Source organism: Thunnus albacares, chromosome 24, assembly GCF_914725855.1.
Source record: "Thunnus albacares chromosome 24, fThuAlb1.1, whole genome shotgun sequence".
NCBI lineage: Eukaryota > Metazoa > Chordata > Actinopteri > Scombriformes > Scombridae > Thunnus > Thunnus albacares.
The window spans coordinates 3,415,014-3,438,498 of record NC_058129.1 but is presented as its reverse complement, the minus strand read 5'-3'; the positions used below and the strand labels follow the sequence as shown (position 1 = coordinate 3,438,498).

The window sequence follows — 23,485 nt, the reverse complement described above, 5'->3', positions numbered from 1 at the left end:
TGGAAAAATTCCTACAGTGGAAACATCCCATTAGATACCAGAGTTCCTGGGCCCCTGGAAAAGTTGATGTGGTGGAAACTGGCTAATATTACCAAATATTTACATATCATTTGCTCATCTACTCACAGTGTGTGATTTTGGCAAGGTAAGGTCAGCCTTTGGCAAGAGTTAAATTTAAGTCTGGGTTCCAGGAGACCAGAGCTGTTCACAGCAGTGTTCCAAAAAGGCAGCAGCAGTGAGTTCACAGTGACTCCAGCCTCAGGGATGTTACCTCCTGCTGGTTCCAGTGGAGCCCTCATCACTGTGTCCTTCACACCCAACATTAACAGCAAGAGACACAGAGCAAGACTAACCATTCAGGTACTTCAATTATTTATTCTTTGATAATCTCACAGCTTTTTGGGTGGATGTGTGGTTTCTACTAGAGATCTCTTTTCTTCCCTTTTTGTTTTTTTTTTTAAACCATTTTTATGACTGCATCACTGGTCATAACATGATACCAGTAATGTTACAGTATTATTCCTTTCCCAGTTTCGAGTAGTGCCATTAATTACAATTTCAGTTTTACTATATAAAAACACAGTTTTTTCACTCCCGTTAAACGTTAAACAGACAACACATTTTTTAGAATAAAATTCAACATCAGGAATATGTTTGATTAACTGCCAAATTAACCATAAGTGAGAGCATGAGCTCCAGCCACATCATGCAAGGAGCCAGGATACTGCTCAGAGTTAAAACCATGCATATGCAAAATTACATATTGATCCATGCACACATATATGAACCTACAGTCATCAAGGTTGCATGATTATTACAGGCAGCAGACATGCAGTGGATCTACGATGTGAGAGGGAAAACTCCTCATGACTTTCCACCCCCCTGTACCACATCCACCAATGGCACCTCTTCTGTGCACCGTCCAGCCAGTGAATGCCAGCGGAACTTTGTGACCCGGAACCTTCAGCTTCCTGTTTTGGCTAATTCGTCCCCTCTCAAAGTCCGCAGATAAAAACATCCTGACTCTCTCATACAGCTAAGGATCTTCATTTTTTATATTTGTTTAATTTTCTTTTTGCCTGTTTTGCTGTTTTAACAGCAAGGTCACCCTCAATGAAATATATATCCTTATATATAAACTGTTATTTGGACAGGCACATTGCCACATTGAGGGTGATGGGTTTTACCATTTGTCCTTTTTCCCTTGAAAACGGTTCATTAGTCTTGTTAGCATTTCTCATCAGCAGTTGTAATGAGCTATTTTTCTGCCAATACAAAGCTGGTTTTTGCCTACCTTGTGGCAAGTGAAGGAAATTTAGCACAATGAAATGGAAATGATGCTCATTTTTAAAAACTTCTTTTGGCTTTTGACTTCATTTGAAATCCATGTTCATCACTGTTAATGTATCCATTGTAATTAACCTTGAAGGTAATGTCTTATTTTAACAACGAAAGTCATTATCATAAATAGCGTGTAGTGAAATTGACTGAAATAGTCCCTTTTGCATAGAATTGTAAAATCCCTCGTCTCTAGCTCTTCTCTTTTTCTCCTTGTCTTTCTTTATGATTGGTATAGATTTAATAAGTAAAATCGAAAAGGCATAATGGCGTTGCTAAATTCACCTCATCAGCGTACTTCATGAACAGTGTCCCTGAAGTTTTACACATTCAGCAGGTATCAGATGTATGATGAGCAATAAACGCTAGTAATGGTTATGATGTCCCTATTATGCCCCAGAGACCTCTTCAAGTAAAATGTTATCAACCTCGTTTTATTCCTCCTTTCCCTTATAATCTTCCGTTAGATACTATAGAGAGTTCAGTCATAAATTATATCCATCTCAAGCTGCTGGTCCCGGGATATTCCCACTACAGATTATATTACACTAACCAGGACAACCTTGAAATATAGTCTGCTTTCTGAAAACCTCAGAATCCAACATTTAATGAATTAAACCACATGAGCCTTATGAGGGTGTCCGGTGTGTGCAGTGTGTGGGCCTGAGTGCATGCAAATGTAGCCAACACATCACCCATGACTACACTGACTTCTTTATGTCATTGTGTCTGTAGTGTAGCTGTATTTTTGGCCAAGAATTTTTAATTTGTTGTGTATTATATACAACATTTCAATGCTTACCTTTTTGTGTGTCCACATACGGAGCTGTCCTATGGCTCACCTTGTGCCTGTGGAATTATTCACGAGGCAGTTACACTCAGTTATGCCTCCATTAAGCACCATCTGCAGCCTGCTGGGGCAAGAATGGAGAGAGAGAGAGGAAGCTACATAAAGAGGGAGAGAGGATGGGATGGGATGGGAGAGGATAGAGGAAGCAAGCAAAGATAATACAAAGATGGAGGGAGAAGAAAGAATAAAGGATGTAACTGAGGGAAAGCAAATGATAGGGATGGAGAAGTAGATGATGGAAGGAGCAAAGGAGGGAGGGAGAGTGAGAAAAGATGAGAGCAGCAGATAAGGTGAATAGTAAAACGCGAGTGTGAGGTCGAAGATGACGGGAGGACAGTCTCTGCATGTATTTTGCATATCGTCTGTGAGAGAAATCAAGAGAGGGTGAGTGTGTGTCCGTTCCTGCAGAAGCCTGTACTCCTGCATTACAACATGCATCAATGAGCACGGGTACGTGTTTGTGCGGTTGTTGATTTCCGTCCATAGATTACCCGCGGAAATGAGCTCCCCTTTTCCCCTTCCTCAGTGGGTGCGTTGCCCCAGCAACAGATGAGCCAAGCCAACAGTAATTGGTGGAGGATCTGTTATGTTGCCGGCGGTAACAAGACATCACACTGAAATCATAATAATGAAATCATGATGACAAGTAGCCAAGTGCTGACACACCAGACCAAGCAAAACAAAGCAGATCTATTGATCTCTGCACAAAACAAGACACTCAAATTTGAACTTCCCTCTAGAAAACTTCCCTCTTAAACAGGTCTGCAGTGAAACAAGGACATTTCATTGACTTGTATTTAGTTGGTCTGTGCAGTATAGATAGACAGAAGACTCAGGAGCTGCAAAGTAGAAATGATGGCGTATTTTAGTTTCCTGACAGTTGCAGTTTTTGTTTTGTTTTTTTTGCATTTTCTTTTTTATGAGTAGGTGTTATTTGTATAGACGTATGCTTACAGCCTACTATGCAAATGGATTAGTGGGCTGTAAATAAAACAAACGAGCAAGCAACTAATGTGGCTTTATCAAATACACAGTAGGTAACTCAACTGCATGAAATTACACTCGTCAGCCCTAAAATCATTCAGTGCCTATAATAGTGCCCCAACTTATATTACGTATATATATGCAAGATTCTAAGGAATCCATGTTCTGTCATTGTCCAGTCCCCCCCTCAGCAACACTCTTTATTAACCTACAGTATGTATCCTTACAGGTGAAGAGAAAATGAGTTATCTCTGTAGCCTAGTCACTCAGCCTTGGAATACACCATTACCTATGTTTCTCAAAAATTATTGCCCCACTATCTGGCACTAACTGGCATGAATGTAACTTCTGGAAATTAACCTATCTGTGCTTTATCTGAGGCATTATAAGAGCGATTACAGTTGATTTATTACTGCAGAAATTGTTGGTTGTGACAGACCCAAATCATCACTGTTCCAAAGCTGAATTTTTCCTGTCTCTGTAAGGACTTTTTGCAGAGAGAGCACGTGTTTTGTCATGCATCCCGATGAAGCTCAGTCAAAAAACTATTGCATTTTTGACAATGTTAACTTTTAATGAGCTCATTCTTCACCCAGAGAATGTGCCTATGTCTCTAACATCTTCTGCAGCTCCTAACAGGTTACAACACCTCTGGAGTGCTATTAAATACAAGCAGAGATTGGAGTCATTTCTGAAGATGAGAAAGTTGATTAGATACTTTTACTCCTAGTCCTAAAAGAAGGATCAAATTTGCAGTTAAGATTGATTTTCTGTTCTGAGATGCTTAATAAGTACAGACCCTGATAAAGTAACAAGAATGTTTTAAATAACTGAATGACTACTGCAAACACACCTAGAAAGTTGGGTCATATTTGGTCTCATGCTAATTATTATAAAAACATTTTTCAGCTTCAGCCTGCCTTTTTGCCTCTTTTTCACCGCAGTTTGTCTGTTCTGCAGTTTTTCTGACCTTTGTTCAGATAATAATGACCTCTTTGAAGGGTTAACTGTCTCTTTCTGCTTTGAAAACTCACACAGTGCTGTTCGTCAGATGTCTGTGACAGCTAACAAAGGCTGTTAATTGGGATTCAACCTTATATGACCCACCTTTGTAGCAGTGTTTAGTAACTGTGATTAAGGGCCTTCAGAGTTTGAATCATCTGTAGTGAGTTGTTAACATTATTTTTCAGCCCACAGTATTATCGTATATTTGAGCTTGAAGTGATCTGACAACAGTAAGCAGAGGTGTCAGAGCCCCACAGTTTGATTGTCAGATAAAGAAAATTAACAATCTAAGAAAAAACTATTCTTCCAACAAAAATATTGTCTTTAAAGTCCAAGGTTTTTCCACTGGGTCCATCTTACAAAAGCTCAGGTAAAATGTAACATGAGCTCATCCAAAAAATACTGAATTTAACTAAAATCTGCACAACAGACTGACATGTCCTGATGTGCCCGAGGCAGGTTTGTTTAGTTTGTCTGTGACTGAAGAATTCTAGTTTAAAAAAAAAAAAAAAAGAGTGAGAATGAAAATATTTTAGATTTCAAACAAGTTTGATGCCTTTTGACAGGCGAGCCATATGGCACTGCATTAACTAATCCTTCTCGTTTCCCAGACATTCCTAAATGGATTATCTACTTGGCTGCTTAATACTATTTCATTTTCATTCTGTCACAGAGAGTCCCTTCCCCATACATCACTCACACAGGGATTCAATTAGCATGGCAGTAATTAAGCAGGAGCTGTTTCTCCCTGAAATGCACACAAATTATTTGACAGCCTGCCAGTAGAAGGGAGAAATGTGTGTGTGTGTTTGACAGAGAGAGAGCGAGTTGGTGATGAAAGAATGTAAGGGGAAGATTTGTGTTTGATCAAATGTTGTCAGTTTGTCTGATATCATGGCCACTTGTCACTACTACCAACACATACAAAAATTCACATACACAGCTCTAGAATTTGCTTTAAACTCCAAAATATAACAACATTGCCACCGTTAGATTTCTGTAACTAGATGATTAGATATGCAATCAGCACAATAGTCTGTTTCATTTCATTTTGGAGTTAGCGCTTATGCAATCACAAAAAGAAAAAAAAAAATCCTTCAAACTGCACTGTACAAATTAGCATGCATTTCCATAAAGTTGGAGAGATGTTAACAAAAAGAATGGTTATAATCAAAGCAACAGAGGCCAAGATATTTTGAGTAAAGGTGGTTTTGAGTAAAAGCTTGATCCTACATTTCCCATAAGATAACTCAATATCATCCTTTCTGTCACTGCCTGGTAAATGCCCACATTATGTAGTATATAGTATAGTATGCCATTTCTGTTCTAGTGGCATATGTAGATTCTGAATCGTAATGTATGTCACTGTTGCCATAAGCCATTCACTTCCATCATCCTAGTGGCAGATACCGCTTTTCTTCAGCATTTACTAATTCTCATTGACATATGCCACTGCTGATTATGCTATGCCACTGCTGTGTGCAACTCACAAATGACTTATTACTTCTATTGACAGATACAACTTTTCATTTGCATGTACCAGCGGTGTACCACTATTGTTTTAATGTCATGTTAAATCTCAGCAGCACGCCACTTTGACCAGTGTTATGATGCTGCTGTTTGATTGGCATATAATTGAAATGCTGATGCTGTGGTAACGGTATGCCTAATACATGGCATAGTGTTGCTGTACTACTGACAAATGCCACCTCTTACGAAGAATATATTAATAAAAATACATTCTGATGTCTCGCCCAAAGTCAGCGGAGATTGGCTCCAGCTCCCCTGTGACCCTCTAGAGCAGTGGTTCCCAATCTTTTTCCTTAAGGGACACTTCTCTATCATTGAGTAAACTGACTAAGTGACATATTTTATGGATATTTCATATTATATTCAATTCATAACAATAACAGCACAGTGCAACTGGTGAACTGTACAATTAGCCCAAATAGTGAATGCAGTAACTGCAGGAAGAACAAGCGATTTGGATGAATTTGGAATTTGAGCAGATAATTTCCTGTGAATATTGCATCAGAGATGAGTTTTCCTGATATTTTTAGGAACTTTTTATGCAATTGTCTATTGTGTATTTTTTACATTTTTTACTGAATTATCCATATTTAAAAGGCTTCCTTTCGACAAATTCAGCATTTTCTTCTCCATTGCTCTATTAGCTCTTTGGGTGTTCCAATGCAGGACGAGGCTGTTAAGCAGAGAATGAAGGCTTATACTGTGAGATATTTTTGAAGTTTATATCTTATATAATAATCTAAAATTTTAAAATAACAATTTCATTTAGTTTCTTCGCAGAAATGAATAAAATGCTGAGATATACTGTATATTTTTTAAAAAGTTTTCTTACACCCCTTAAAATCAAGGAGACCTCACAACCCCATGTGAAGCTTTAGCAACCCCTAGTGGGGGTCGGGACCCCTAGGTTGGGAACCAGTGCTCTAGAGGATAAGTGGCAAAGAAAATGAATGAATGATTGAACATTCTGACATAATGGCATACTGCTTGTGTCAATGCTCAAACTTTGCCCATGGCTATGCTCTCTATGATCGTCGCACAGGGTCGATATGTAGTCATGGCTAGCCCTGTTAGCTCAACGACCAGAAAAGTCAGCTGCCTACAATCAGTAATTATAATATTCCAGTATAAGGTTATAGCATAAGATAGCAGATTTACACAATACCTGCCGGTGTTTAGTGGCAACTGTCAGTGGAACATAAGTGGCATGGCATAGTCAGCAGTGACATACACTATGTCGGTGGGGAGTGGTATGTGCCATTGGAATACCAGTCACATACCATTTTGATGTTCCATGTGCCAGTTGAACAACAGTGACATGCTACTCGAAGTGGAGTACCACTAAGAATTGGCATGTGACACTAAAACAAGAGACAAACCATCGGCATTTTGTGGTGAACAGTGTTTTCCCGCACAACAGGCATACCGGTATGTCAGTAAGAATCAGTATATACTTATGGGAAGTGGAACAGCAATAACATACCAATAACCAGCAGTGATATACCGCTAAAAGGGGCATACAATCAGACACTTTTTGATCTCTACGTCACTCTAAAAATTTGTAGTCTTCAAGACCAAGCTGAGAAAACCCATGTGATGTCACTTGAGTAAACATTTAAAAGTAGATAAGATTTCTTTTTACATTTATTTAGCTAAGTCTCTCTTTTCAGTTAACATTTTAAAATTTAATCTACAACAGTTTTAACTCTACATCTAATCACAAGTGTTGTTTTTACATGCATGCTTGGTTTGCAGTTCAGTTGATGGATATTTCTACCCGAGGAGTAAATTGCTGTGAACTTGTCAATCAAATATCCACACACACAGACACAAAGACACCACACAGGGATGCACAACAATACACAGCCCATCCTGCAGCATTACAACAGAGGAGAATGGTCCGGTACCCTGGAGCACCCTCAGTCCCTCACCTGCTACTGTAGTTTGAGTGGCCAATCACACATCAGCCCTGTCTCCCACCGAAACAACTGCGTGGTCCTTTGAAGTGAAATCTAATTATTGCTGCGGCACTTCTCCGCGAACAGTGCATGCGTGTGTCTACATTTATGCCTCTGAGCATTAGTGTGTACGTGTGTGTGTGTGTGTGAAAGAGAGAGCGTACACCTATCAAAACTCCCCCTGGTGAACATGACAGAAGAGACGGGTAGAAAGAACAAGCTGCTCAACCCTGCTTTCATCTTCTCCCCCTTTCTACTGCCTGAAAACTCAGCTCTGACACATAAAAAATCATCACGTCTATGTGTGTGTGTGTGTGTGTGTGTGTGTGTGTAAGTGTGAGACATTGTTACATATTTCATGCTGCTGATGATTGTAGGATTTATCATTCAGTGTACATCCGAGTGTTTGACAAAGCAACACTCGTGTGTGAAGGGCAGCATGCATGTGTTGCGGGACACATTTGGAAACAGCTTTGATGACTTGACAGATTGTTGTGTTCATGTGTATGTGAGTGTATGACATGCTGGTGCATGTGCTTTCATTTGAATGTGTCACCACACTCTTTGAAGATCTTACACTGATTGATGGTTGTGTGCGCATGTCTTGGTGAGTGATGAGCCAGCATTGTTTGTATGTGTGTTTGTGAGGCCGTTGTGTACAATCGTCTCGTGAAGCTATCCTCAGCGAGCATCCAGCACCTGTGTCTTGTCTCTGCCACCGATGGAGACAGATAAAGAGCTGGAAACGCTTGGCAGCAGGATATGAAATATGCAAATGAACCGACATAATAATAACCCATCATCACACACACAGCAGAAAGAAAATGAAAAACTTAGCAAAGGATTTTGTCTTTTTCCAACCTTGTTTGAGACAAAATTGAAATTCTCTTATCCTCATCGAGGGCAACATTTGCTAGTTTCAAGAAATTGTATTTACATCAGGATAGTCCAAGCTGTGTTAAGACATCAATTACGAGATAACTTACTTCTTTTTGTTTAAGGGCACACACTAAAGATTATGGGTTACTTAGACTTAGACCTTCAATTACATTAACAACATTTCTAAGCTGTTAATTTCCTGCAGTACACACATAAAGTGAGTAGCCACCACATAAAGCCACCACGTCTCACACAGCAGGGGAACATTTCTGGCCATTACTGAGTTGCTTTCGGAGCTGACTATTTTAAGATCAAAACAACTTTAAATAATCCTTTTTAAAACCTACAATTTTCTTACAAGTAATAATATGCATTAGGAAAATACAGACACCTCCTGGAGTGTGTAACGACCCTTTCTCCAAACGTCTTGGTAATCAAATGCAAACAGAAGACTAAAGCATCTTTAAAGACGAGTATAGTATAAAATACATTTTCCAAGTTCATGTAAATCCCCCTTTTAGGGAGACTCTAAAGGGACCACTATGACCCACAAGGTGAAAGTCGTGTGACAGAGGTAGCCGAGCTCGCAATAGCACTTGCAAGCTAACCTGGTAGCGTGTTTATTGACCTCTAGTCCAATAAGTCCAATACTCACTCTGTTTTTAGCTGTGATTTGGTCACAGCCTGAGGGAAATATCTGTCTCTTTCAGTGTTAATTTTATCAGTGAAAATTTTGAGGATAAGTATTCCTTGACAACCTTATTTCATGACTAAATTTTAACAACAATGTAAATTAAAAATTATTGACAACAAAAATTACGGTAAAATCTCTGTTCATCCTGCCCCGACAAATAAAGACGAGATGAAATAGCTGACTCTGTTCAGACGGACAACTTAGATCACATTAGCCATCTCAAATGTTTTCCTTTTAACCAATCATTTATCTTTCCCGCCATAGTTTCACATTGGCATCCTCCCACATATAACAGACACTTGCCACACCAACATGCACACACATACACACACACACTCCAGCATTGCATTTTTTGCTTGCGCTCTCTCTCTCTCTCTCTCTCTCTCTCTCTCTCTCTCTCTCTCTCTCTCTCTCTCTCCCTCTCACACACACCATCCTAAACATCTTAAAATATATGCATTTTGTTATTAATTTATGCGAACCCCTCCAACCACATAATCAGCCACTTAACAGGAGAGGGGAAGGAGCAATTTAAGTGTGATTAGTTTGTCTTTTTTATATTGTTTTATGTCCTCTCTATTTTTTAAGTGGGGTTATTGTAAATTGGGAGAACAAAAAGGGTTTATACGCAGTAAATGGCTGTTTGATGGGTGTTTTGATGCTCTAATAACAAAAATGTAATTAAAATTGGCATACAGTTAAAGTTGACAGGTGTTTTGTTGCCTTAATAAAAAATGAAATGGGGGAAAAAGAACAAGTATGTGTTGTAGATATATGCAGAAAATAAAGATGACATGTGAAGGAAATATGATTGTATTGCACTTTTTCTAACAAACTTTAGGCATTCATTTTTATACAATATATTAAAGAAGTATGTGAAGTCAGTAACACAATCTCAGCCTAGATGACTTAACATATAGTTCCAGTTATGCTTACTTCTAAAACGTTGCCTAAAATAAGACTAAAATTAAAACTAGATCCACTGACTAAATCCTGACTAAAACAAAACAAAACAAAACCAAAAAAAAAGACTAAACTGTGACTTTAAACCAACTACAGTTTTCAATAAGTGACTAAGTCTAAAATTAAATTAATAATTCTTGTCTCTTTAGCACTAGTTCACCAGTTTGTTGCTAACTTTGTCTGTCTGCAGTTTGTTGCTGGGCAGGTAGTGCACAGTAAGTTTTGGGGGCTTTTTTGTTGAAATCAGCTGCCTGCTGTGGCTGAAAACGACGCTATGAGAGCAGTGAGACTGAACCAAAACAGTGAAGTTGTGGGCCTGAAAACCAAAACAATGAGCTGAAAGACGCTAAAATGAGAGTTGGCATAGTTCTCTGTGGGCTCATCATTATGAGCAGTACATTACACATAACCATTTGATCATTTGTTTCACTGTGACTTTAAAAGTGATGTCAGGCATCAGGAAAATACTAACATTTATCTCCTGGAGTATGCAATATGAACATCCCATATTAAGGCTCTTTCTCCATTGCTTCTTTATTATCAAGTACAAACAGAAAACAAATAAGAGAGTTCATTTCTGTTTGCATAAAAGCAAACACCATCACGTCAGTATTTATTACTTGCAGTCGATGTTGATTTGAATAATGAATACCCTATAGAACATATTTGTTGTTACACGTTATATGATATGTATGTATTGCAACTGCCACTGTAATCATCTGAAAGATGAATACAGACTCATACTGTGCACTCTTCCATCATGTTAACTTAGCAAATTAAATAAAATAAAGGGGGATTTAAGTGATTCATTTTGCACCAAGGACCCTCGAGAGAGCCATTTCTCTCTTGAAGAATCACTAGATTCATTATTGATGCTCACCAGGAACTATACTTAAAAACGCTTTGGTGCTCATTCATCATCTAATTGCAAAAAATATCCAATTAAAAATAACAAGGGGAGGGGAGCGTGTTAATAAACAAAAACAACTCAAACTTGTTGTAGTGACTTGATTTCGACAAAACAAAGAAAACCTAAGCCACAGTGAGGGGCTGTTACCAAGATATGTAATTGACGCATTGTCATGCGACGGCTCCATGTAGTAAATCAAACATCTGCAGACTGACTTGTGCTTAAGATGTATTTGTTTACCTCCATGTACCAATACAGCCTTTGCTATACACAAACTTAAACCAATAACTTGCATGAAAACAAACAAAAAAAGGCTTAAAGATTAGCCTCTAAACGTTGGTCAAAAAACTGTGTGCTTCTCCCGGTAAGCAGCACACCTGAGGAGTAATTGCCTCTTCTTCTCCATATGCATTTCCATATGCTGCTGTCCGATACGCCACCTACTGTGGCAACCAGGGAATGACCTTAACACACACATAGATACAAATGGCTCTAACACTTGTTACCTGTCACCTTTGTATCTTGTGTTCAGAACTTGCTAGTTCTAGTTGTCATTTACAACAAGCTGTTTAATGCTGTCATATTGTGATCTTGAATACCCCTATGCACAGAAATGAGTACTCATGAGATTACCATGGAAACAAGCACAAACCACACAGATCAAAATGATGTTAGAGTATAAATTCCTCAGTCTTATAGTTGCTGTTGTAGTATCACAGCTGGTTTGAACTGTATGGTGACCTGGACCTGCACAGATGTCCCTGACCAAGACATTGAATCCCTCCATTCACAGATGTGTTTGTGTGGCTGACCCTGACCTCCATTTAGCTTAGAAAAAAGTTATTATTGTCATTAGTGGGATTTCTTCCCATCAGGAAAAAGAATTTACTGGTTTTGTTAATCCTCAGTCTATTACTGGAATGTTTGTGAATGTTGTGACAGTTTCCTTGTAGGTACGATAAATGGGAAATTTTGAGTCCCTTAGAGAGGCAAAGATGCTGTCACAGTGAGGAAGCTTTTGATTTGTAAATGAGATAATTTCCATGTTTAGTATATCAACATGCAAATAATGGGTGTGTGTTTTTGGGGTGTTTCACTCACATGTCCCATGTCTAAAACACATGCAAATAATCTGATGTGTTTTACGACATTGTGTATTATATGTGTTATAAAATGACAAGACCTTACACAGAAGGTATCTGGTGTTGGAAGAATGCAGAGACCAATGACCTGCAAAGGAGTTTACTGTGAGTATGAATCTTTTAATTGTTAGAAAGCCAATATGAGATCAAATTACTAAAAACATTAGAGGCATTTAAGTATGTTTTCAATCTCATGTTATTTTTGCAGTCGTCTTTGTGAGAAGTTGAGTTTAAGTTTTCTAGTTAACATTTCTTTTTCTGTTATAGGTTTTCATTTGATCATTTATTTATTTATTGTGGAGGGTCCATATCTAAATTGAAGGCCAAAGGATGCATGGTGTCATAGTAGCATGTTTTCTTTTTTGTTGTTTTTTGTTTTTACATAATTTTTATTGTGTTTTTAATAAGTGGTAGACAGCTATTTAAGAGAGATACAATAAAACCTGAAATTATACACAAAACAGACACAGTTTTGTAAATAAAAGAATAGATAAAAATCACGAACAAAAGGTCTAAATCATCTGTTTTATTCAATTTGACCTTTGACAAAGTTTTAAAAAATAGATTCAGACAGTTTCAGAACATGTGTATCAATGATGCTGGTGCGAGCTCACAATGCTTGAATGAGTGATCAATACTTGGGAATATTTTGTTAAGCTCTTGTTTGGTCCAGTGTAATCTATCTAACACACCGTTTAGGACATTTTCAGTTATCTTAAAAAACAACCCTCCTCTAATCACTAAATGTAGTCTAATGTGTGGACTTCTGTTTGGCTAACTAATATTAAACTTGTCAGCCAAAACACCCTTTCAACCACTTCTCCATGATGCAGAGATCAGTCCATCCTTCTATCATGCAGAATATTTCTGATGAAACTGAGTTTTTTCTTTTTCTTAAACATGCAGGAATTGCATTTTGACAGTGCCAGAAAGAAGAAATCACACACATGTGCACACACTATTTGGCCCTAGGGAGAGGCAGACAGATAAGTTGATGTGTAATGGCTTAACCAGGCCCACATCATCATTTACTAAGGACCCACAGGCTCCTTCAAACACCAGCAGTTATCATGTAGACTACACAAACATGGACAATGCATTTCACTCCGGGTTAGCTCTACTTAATTGCATTTTAATGTCAGCCATCCATCCATTATATTGCTGCTTATTCAAGTCACGCTTGCTTAGTATAAGATAACACTAATTTTTAGGAATAAATGTCTTTATGTAATGACTGGTAATGAGAAACAGAATAGTGAACCTATGTACCAAATGCACAGAAATGCTCAATATTTTTTTGTAACACCACTGTGACACAGCTGAGAGTTACATATTTGGGCTCAAAAGGAATAGAAATTTACGTCTCTAAATACCCTGCCAAAGAATGTAGACCTGAAAGACAAAGCTGCATTGTTTTTAGAAAATAGTATTAAAAAAAAAAGAATTGGTGTAAAGGCTGCATCGGTTACATCTTTGAAAATAGTGAATGATACAAACAAGTAAATATACTTTAACCTTAGAATAAATACATAAAACTCTGGGATTAGTTCATTTATAATGTGCAGAGTCAAACAGTATTTGCATTGGGGGAGGATGTAATTTCTTATATACTTATACAGTTATTAATACACATTAAATGTACCAAAACTATGACACTGAAATCCATAAAATGTTAACTGGGTACTTAAAGTTGACAATTTTCAGACTGTGTTATACTTCCATTCTGCTTTTAAGCAACGAGACATGAACTCTTTTCTATTCATTCACTTTTTGTTTAATTTAGTACTTTTCACAGAATTTAAGGTAACTTGTATGACAGTTTGTATTATAACTCAACCCTCACAATACACCTTTTTTTCATCTGTACTGTGGTTCTGTCTATCCTTGAGAAATGGATCAAAATTCTCCTGATAAGACTGCATTTCGTTCTTTTTTTCCTTCTTTACTTCAATAGCTGAGGATACAAACGTAACAAGTTGTCAGCAGCTTCAGTACATGGACTGTCAGAAACAGCCCTCTGCCTCTCACTGCAAATTCACAAAGTTGGGTCATTTTTTGTGCTGCGGGGATATGCAGTGACCCCTCCAACCTGGACTTGTATGTTGAGACTGAGGTCCTGTGTAGCTCAGGGGATAGAGCATATCAGTAATATGAGTGATATAACCTAAAGACCAAAAACTACAGTGGGTGGAATTAGTTTATACACGTTGACAAAATGATTGCTGGTAAGAGACAGAGATGATTTTGTGTCAGTTCTCACCTTATTTATTAGATAAACAGCCAGTGCATTTGTCAATTCTCTCCTAACTAACAATTAGATTTACATTAAAATGTAATCTATCCAGATATGTGATCTGGATAAGAGGAAAAATGCATGTTAATGCAAGGTCTAAATGCACTCAGAATGCAAAACGCTTTCCTCACAAAAAATGATTTAGAAATGAATGATGTTGAATATCAGTTTCCTTAACATGGGACAAAACATGTTTGTTGACAAGTCCACCAGCTCCACCTATAGCTAATTTGCTTAACAAGATAAGACAGCGCCAGCACAACTGAGAAAACAAGAAAGCATTTTAATTCTAGATGTAAATGCAAAGAACCATGGATCAGATCTCATTATCTAGATAATGTATATAGATACAGCTCACAGGTTATTGCCACATGCGAATGGGGCCTAAAACTCTGACTTAATTTTGGCACCAAAGCTTTGGATCGTCAGGCAATCTATCTGTTCAAAAGAAAAGGTTATCCCAAAGCTAACAGCATATTGTAGCTCTGTCTTCTTCATTCCTTCTTCCTCCATAGTGCTCATACAGTACAAATGGCACAGTAGGAGATTTTATCAGGACACATGCATTTACAATAATTGTTTTACAGGGTATTTATGTTTTAGGATAATGTGTAGAAGGAGGGATGATGTGAAACAAATGTCAGAATGTTTCTGATAGTAAGTAATTTTTTTTCATATTAAAGGTGTTTTCTTCCAGCTATGGATCCTTTCTGGCCCAGGTAAGATCTAGCTGATTCATTCGTGTTCTCATCACATTGAGGCTTTTTTTGCAAACATTTCCTTCAAAATTCAAATGTACAGTTGAAATGGCATGAAAACTTAATACACAATATCACTTCCCTGTTCTGCACATAGATATTTTGTTAGTAGAGCTGTTGTGATTCCCTCTTTGACCATTTAAAGGTCAGTTCATTCAAATCTCAAGAACTGAAAAGAAAAATATCACACCTTTCTCAATTTCAATATATTTTGCCTTTGGTAGAAAACATTCTCCACAGAAAACTTTACATTGTCTGTGGATTATCCTGAGTAACCGGAACATTGTTTCATTTAATTTTTAATTTCTGTGTACCATAAACGGAATTCTGTTTGCCTCCATTGTACTGGGTGGCAGTAGAAGTATCAGAGACGTGTTTCACAGAACCTCAGCACATAAAACCAAATTTTTGTGTTTTATGTGAAAGTTGAAGTTACTAGTTACTATAACCATTTTCTGATGTGCAGCCAACATGCAAATTCCTTATATGAACATACAAATAAACTGTTGATTATCACAAAAATGACAAAAGTTGGAAATGAAACATTTGTGCAGGACAACAGTTATTCAAGTTTTTTTTGTTGTTGTTGTTGTTTTTGTCACCGCCAAGCTCATCCTTTTACAAATGTGGCGCCCAGTGGAACAGCATCCCAGTCATCCACATATTATGATGCTGATGCTGGGAAAGCAATTGATGGAAATAGAAGCCCATACTATCCTGATGGATCCTGTACCCATACAGAATTTGGACTGTCCCACTGGTGGCGTTTGCAACTGCCAGCTATGTACAGGATCTCATCTATTAGTATCACCAACAGAGATATAGAAGCTGACAGGATCAATAATGCTGAAATCTTAATCGGGAATTCCTTAGAGAACAACGGCAATAACAACCCAAGGTAATCCTGGAGGACAATATTATAGTTGTAATTTTGATTTTTGAATTTCCACATTCATATATAATTCCATTGTTAGATGTCACCAATCTGATGCTCAGTGCTTACCAGGAATGCTTTCATAATGAACTGTTAAACAATTTACTACATCAGCTGCAGTAAATGACTTACTGAACTTCCATTTGGCATACTGACATATTCACAAAATTTACACCTAGGGGGCATTTTTTGATGTTAAGTCCCTCCACAACTACAATTAGTCATTTCAGGACGTAACTTATGGTAGTTAAGGTTATAATGAGTACTATAATATGACTGTGGCATTAGTGCTATGACTTGTTAAATAGGCTTACAGTAAGGGATAAAAAGAAAAAGGGCCACATTAGTACAAAACAGACAATGCTGCTTACATACATTAGTCCATACATACAGTGCAGAGATATGTAACAAGTTAACTGCTCAAGATGCAGCAACATCTGCAAGTGAAACAAGTCAGACAAGGAGAGAAACACTGTCAGACAAACACATAGGTTTCAAAGTGAGACCGTGCCATTTTTGAAAGAAGAAAAATCAGATGTTTGCTTTTACAAATGAAAAGTTGAATTCATAGGCAATAAAATGCACTGATGTTTGTTTTGATACATTCAGAGGTTTTGCCACTTCAGCCTTACTTGCTCTGGTATGACCAGTAGCTTGTAGTTGCCTAATGGTGGCTTATGTTAGGTAATATTAGGAAAAGTTACATATTTGAACTTTTGTAAGAGAAAGGTAAACAGTAAAGTTATTATCCAAACTGTTGTAAACACATAACAGTTTAACTTCAGTGAGGTTGCTCCTGTTTCTTGCCCCATCAAAACTTAAGTACAGTATGTATCAAATTTATTGTAATAAAACTGTAATTATCTTTTAATGTATGTCTGTGTATTTCTCAGGTGTGCTGTTATTTCCTCCATCCCAAGTTCAGTGACCAGCTCCTTTAAGTGTAGAGGGATGGTTGGTCAGTTTGTCAATGTGTATCTCAGTGGCACAGACCCTAATGGTGTGTTGACATTGTGCGAGTTGGAAGTTTATGGAGGTCAGTCATTCAAAACTTGTAATTAATCTGAAATGAGTCATTTCTTCTTCTTATAATAGTGACACTGTATCTCTTTATTTATTTCTCAACGGGGAATCGTGTGATTTTATTGTGAAGAATTTGAAAATATCCAACTCAAATCAGAAACAGAGGAAAAATATGTCTAATACTTATTAAAAAAAAAGAGTAGCCTGGCTGTCTTTGCTGCAGCATTTCCAAACCAGATGTGCTGTTGCTCACATTTTCCAGAACTGGCTACTCTTGCGCCCACAATCAATGCGGTGGTGATGGGTAGGAACATAGTGGTGGTGCAGAGGAAGCTGTGCTGGTCAGATGCGCTGTTTTACTGCAGAGACTTCTACTGGGACCTGCTCAGCATACGCAGTGAGGAGGAGTGGCGGGAGATGGAAGAGGTGCTGAGAATCCAATCCCCCCACCTCACCAAACATGTTTGGGTGGGACTGCGCAGGTACTCTGTCTAATAACAAGGTCCATTTCACCAAGGATGCATGTTAGACAATTTACAAGCTTGATTATCTTTTTCTTTTTTACTTTTCCTTTCTGCAGTATAATCTTCAATGTCATTTTATACTGATGTAAGAGTTAAAATCACATCCAGTAAATATTAGAAATGTTGCTGGCTCTGCATAGGCATCTGTGGGAGCCCACTTCAACCAAGAAAAGGAGAGAAAAACATGAAAAGTTAGGCATGATATATAAGAATACTCATACAAAGTAAAAATTCTGAGATAGTAAAGAAAAGTTATAAAGTATGTTAAAAATGAAAAAAACTCAGGCTCATGGAGTCAAAAGATTTACAGATGGCTTTGTAACTTAAAGTTTCTACTTAATATCTCATAATTCTGAGATAATCATATTATAATTTACCAAGTCTGTCATAATTTTTTACTTTATATCTCGTAATTTTGATTTAATGTGTCAAATTTCTGACTTTTTTTTAAATCACACCGAACTTTTCGTGTATTTTTTCTTTTCTTGGTAAAAATGATAATTCAAAATATTGAGTCACTTAATCAGAATGATGGCATACAAAGTCAAAATTATGATGTCAAAATTTTACCAGCCCAAAATTATAAGATATTAAGATTTTTGATACTTAGTCAAAATTATGACTTAGTTAAAATATGCGATTCTATTATCTGAGAATTATGCGATATTAAGTACAAATTATGAGATACTGACTCAAAACTTTTGACTTAGCTTGAGTATTTTTATTTTTATCATGTTTCATAACTTTCAATCTTTTTTTTTTTCTTCTTATGGTGGAAATGGGCTTCCATACGCTTCAGATTTTGGACTATTATTACTACTATTGGACTTACTATTGAGCCATTTTCTGTGAATGGAGTAATCTGGCTTTTCTTTTCCCTTCTTCACATTTAAAACAGTGTAGTGTGAACTGAACACTCTCAGCCTTTTGAATCCGCTTCTTTCTAAAAATGTACAGTATATCAGTATCTTCCACTCTGAGTACATTTTACAAGAGATACCTATAACTTTAGTTAAACTAAGTATATTTCAGACTAAACGATTTTATATATATAAATAAAGTTACATTCCTTTTACGTAACTAGCACAATGTGGTTCTTTTTCCGCCACTGCATTCCTCTAACATTGTTCTAAGATTTATTTGATCACACAGCATTGGGCAGGGCTGTACAGTTAATTGTGTGGTGTTGTTATTCATCTTTATTGATCCAGGGAAGATTAACTTGAGAGCAATGTTCTGTTTAAGCAGCTTCTTGCTTCAACAATCACACACTTGCATTTATTCACACTTGGACACTGCCAGGTGTAACAACAACCTGCCACTGTTCACCTCTGAGCAACTCCTCAGGAGAAGTCTGGTGGTTAGTGGTAGTTGTTAGCAGACTGGAGAGTTTCCCTGCCTATGTTTTCCCATCTGATCCAGAGATTTGAGCACCTTAGCAATACTTTCTTTATGACAACTTCTGCAGTTGAAAATATTTCCTTTCCTTAAATAAACATAATGAGAAAGTGCAATAAAATAATGTTGTTTGGGACAGATGAATTAAAGTTGTTATATTTCCCAAACCTCATTTGAACCTGTAGTGTTTGCACAATCATGATTCTTCCATTCTCAAAAATGCTGTAATTCACTCTCATTAGTTAGATATTGGAGCCATTTGTAACACTACTGCACCACTAGACAACCATCTGGTACTTTAACAACAGGCCATTAAAGGGGCAATAATAATCAAACACAAGTCACAGTCAATAAGCTCAGATTGAGACAAAGTGCCATATTAACTGGAAGGACCCACCTCTAGAAGGGAATAGCTGCTATATTTTATATTTTCCACTGTAAGTGACCACTGCAGTTCACACCCAAAGGTCTTTCTCACAGCTGCTCTGTACACCAGTGGTTCCCAACCTTGGGGTAGGGACATCCCTCAAGGGTTCCCAAGATAAATCTGATGGGTCACAAGATGATTAAAAATATGAAAAAAAACAAAAGTGTTGATATTTTTCTGTTTTCACCTCATAAGGCTTCAAAATCCATTACCTTATTTTAAGTGATCACATGTAAAAAATGGCCGGGAACCACTGCTGTACACTACACTACCTAGCTGGGTTGATAATGCACAAAACACAATACTGGTGTCAAAGCATCCCTTTTGGTAGGTACCTGATGGCTGGCACGTGGTTTTGGATGTCTGGTGATTCCATGAACTTCACCTACTGGGAGGCACAATCCGTATGGCAAAACACCAGTCCCTGTGGCGGCGTGGACACCACGAACCACTTCTATTGGAGGGATCTTCCATGTCATGATCACCTTTACTTTGTCTGTTTGACAGGTGAGGATTCAGTCTCAAGTCTTGTCTTTTACTTACATGACCTAAGCCTTCCTCAAACAGTGTGCCATTAAACTGAGAAGCTAACTTACATTTTACAACCAGCTATCTAGATAATACATTCACCAGCAGGTACAGCTGATCTTCCAGATACTCTGTATACAACAGTCATAAAATGTGATATATTATGTATAACCTCAGTGTCAAATACACCCTGTGTTTCATCAGTTGAATGCTTTTAATGTGAGGCAGCAGCAGTAGTAAATGTTCACTTTGCATTAACTTAGTAAAACTGTTGGAAATTAACTGTAAACATTGAGGCAGACATCAACAAGATAAACTGAATAACAATAACATTGTATAATTTGCATGTATCATTTCCTGTGAATTCCCCTCACACAGGTAGACAAATTTGATCCCACAAGAGACAGGTGGACTCTGCCTCTAACAATGAAACCTTTTATAGAGAAAAGTAATTAGAGAATCTAAATACATTGAATGCCTATTGCTGAAAAAATGCAGACCGTGAATACTATCAAAAACAAAGTCTGATGTCATGAAAATCTGAAGGATTAGAACTTCAAGTAATGTAATGGCACATTTAATTGTCATATCAGCTAAATGAAGTCACAGACTAATAGCTGGTGTCAAAGTAGTGAAAATATGCAATATTAATGCATTTTTTGTGGCTGATGGTCACTCTATGTGTTGTATACAGGAGAGGACATGTGTTATAGTATTCACTTTTTTTCTGCCATTGATTATTAATCTGTGCTTTCATTCAGTGGGTATATGTAACAAATTGCATTACCTTAGCACTATCTAACCTCCTACCCCTCTTATCAGACGTTTATCATTCCCATGAACTCAATTTGAGTCAGCGTTCCTCCAAATATTTTTTCTCCCTTGCAGTTTATTAATGTGAATTTATACACCTACCCCCCACCCTTCTGTTTTCACAGACTTTAAGAAATACAAGGACAGAGTGGAGTTCTACAGTAGCACCAGACCATAAGGTCACCATTTATGGTCACCATGAAGAGGAACTCGGGTTTCACGCAGTTCTCTTTGGCTTCCTTATTCCTAGCAATTATACACTGGAGTGTTTGCAGCTTTCGGCTTTGATAATATATCTTGTCATTTTACATACAGCATACTGTTTCTTTAGTGCTTTAAATTGAAGTGTATCACAGTACAACCAAGCATATTTTTCCTCTGCATGTCAAGAAAAGTTTGGTCTTTGGTGCTCAAAATGTGGAAATTTATCACATAACAAAAACAGAACTTTATCACATAACGTAGCAGAAGCTGAGCAGGCCAAGAGTACGGATGGTGCCTGTTACTCTGTGATTGTTAAAGAACTCAGCTAGCTTTGAGTTTGATGGTGAGATTAACTGCTAAATTGTCATATTTTACTGATCAGCTAATTCGATGGTCCAAAGTTTACAAAAATGTTAAAGTGGTTTTAAATTGTATGCAGTATCTGTGAATATCTACTCTCTTTAAAAGACATCTATGTCACCTCCTTCTCCTTCTGTCACACCCTCACAGCTCTATTCCAAACTCACTTACAGTTATTTCATGTTTTGGAAAAGAGATGAAGGTATCAAATAAAATATATCAAAAAGTCAGGAAAAGAGATGACTGATTGCTCTATATAATCAAACGTAGATCAAAAAGGTCAGGGGGGGGGGGGGAAACAGAATGCATCAAACAAGAAGGCAATCCAGGCACCCTAATACAAATACAAGAAAATAAATACAACAATACAAATATAAGCCTTTATTGTAGTGGCTAAATCATTAAAAAATTAAAAAGCCAACATGTTTTGACCACTGTAGGTCCTCAGTGGCCGAAACATGTTGGCTTTTTAATATTTCCTTCCTCATTGTTACATTTTCTTATATTTGGAGTGCCTGTATGTGCAAAAAAACCCATTTGTGAGTTTATATTCTGAAAATTCATTAAATTATTGTATTAATAATAATAATAATAATAATAATAATAATAATAAAAGACTTCCATGTTGAAGTCTAAAGTAAAGAATTAAGTATGTAAAAACATCAGGTAGGCTTCTCTATTACTTTTTATTCCTGCTGTGAGATCATTGTCTTCCCCACAGTGTGACTGTTCCAAAAGATCCTTTCTCACTTGTAAAAAATCAAGGTAAGCATTTCCTTTAGCTTGACAACTTGACACATTTTGGGTGAAAATTAGAAAGAAACTCCACTAAATGTCTTTGAATGTCCCAGGAGTTTTCCATCCAGCTACAATCAGCAGAAGACCACACTGTATGTACGTCCCCACTGAGAAAATAAACTGGATCCGTCAGCTCATAAAGAACTGAAATATAAGTTATGGAGTACCTTCATTACTCTTCCGCAGAATGTCAATAAAGGACTGAAACTAAAGCCAGAAATTAAAAATGTCCTTGATAAAGTTGAATCAATTTTCCAGTAAATGCTTAAATGTAGCTTTTACTTTACTCAGATAGTCATTTAAAAGAATTGCCTCACTTTCATAACAGCTTATCCGTCTCATTTGTAACAGTTACTGAGTCTTATGTATTGTATTTATCTGTAATTTCCTGCTGTGGGGAGGAAAAGACAGTCCCGTGGTTTCAGTCAAGACAAAATGTGGGTCCTTTAATACAATAAACAAAGTAAATATCACTTACCGCTGTCCTTCATTGGCTTTTACTGCTGTAGCAGCAAAATAAGCATATTTCATTTATTATTCAGTAATATTGTTTGCCTCCCAAATATATCACCACTTCCTACCATTAAACTATGATTTATTTGATAAAAGAGAATGTTTGGGAGGATGAGGATGATGTTTTTGTGTGTCTCCAAGATAAAACAATGCCAGGAGCTGTTTTCTTATTAAGCTGTGAATAACTGATGTAGATCAACAGTAAGTCTATTCATTAAGACATCAGTGTTAGAAAAAAAAACAAGATTTTCATTCCTCCAGGCTTCTTGTTCACCTCTATCTGTTGCCCTTCCCCTCTCTACTCTTCCTCTCTCCTCACTGCTTTGCTCCCCTGCCTCCTTCTGTCTCTCTCTCATCATCACTCATTATTGTCCTGATGGAGAGTAAACAAGGCCATCTTTCCTTCCATCAGTCTCTATCCCTCATTTCTTTCCGGTTGAATAAACATATGGATGGCTCTGCCTCCCTAAACCTGCTCACCTCTGCTTTCTTAGCCTCCCCCCTCCTCCTCCCGTCTTTCTCTGTCTCTCTGTCTCATCTATGATTTGTCATTAGTATGCAGAAGAAACAATAATATTCCTTCATGTGCCTCCCACTTTCTCCGACTCCATCGCCGTGTTTGCTCTCCCTCTCTCTCTGCTCTTTGCTTCTCCCTCCAC

The 23,485-nt window shown here is 37.4% G+C and overlaps 2 protein-coding genes across 9 annotated transcripts in view; both read left to right on the top strand.

The window, feature by feature from the left end:
- LOC122976522 (cilia- and flagella-associated protein 47-like) overlaps positions 1-5,387 on the top strand; it is an 85,803-nt gene extending 80,416 nt beyond the window's left edge. For all 4 annotated transcript variants that reach the window (XM_044345042.1, XM_044345043.1, XM_044345044.1 and 1 more), the window contains exons 66-67: positions 192-360; positions 821-5,387. In XM_044345042.1, coding sequence (XP_044200977.1) covers positions 192-360; positions 821-1,012 — 361 coding nt within the window. In that variant the 3' untranslated portion in view covers positions 1,013-5,387. The remainder of the gene's footprint in view (positions 1-191; positions 361-820) is intronic.
- A 4,230-nt stretch (positions 5,388-9,617) lies between these two features.
- Positions 9,618-21,806, top strand: LOC122976526 (rheacalcin-2-like). 5 transcript variants are annotated; one of them, XM_044345051.1, is made up of 7 exons: positions 9,618-12,358; positions 15,230-15,265; positions 15,914-16,202; positions 17,132-17,274; positions 17,524-17,743; positions 19,942-20,117; positions 21,077-21,806. In XM_044345051.1, the coding sequence occupies exons 1-7, from the start codon at positions 12,325-12,327 to the stop codon at positions 21,127-21,129; spliced, it is 951 nt and encodes a 316-aa protein (XP_044200986.1). In that variant the 5' UTR covers positions 9,618-12,324; the 3' UTR covers positions 21,130-21,806. The 5 variants fall into 5 exon arrangements, with proteins under 5 accessions (XP_044200986.1, XP_044200987.1, XP_044200985.1 ...); XM_044345052.1 differs by lacking the exon at positions 15,914-16,202; XM_044345050.1 differs by having other exon boundaries at positions 15,230-16,202.
- The last annotated feature ends 1,679 nt before the right edge of the window (positions 21,807-23,485 follow it).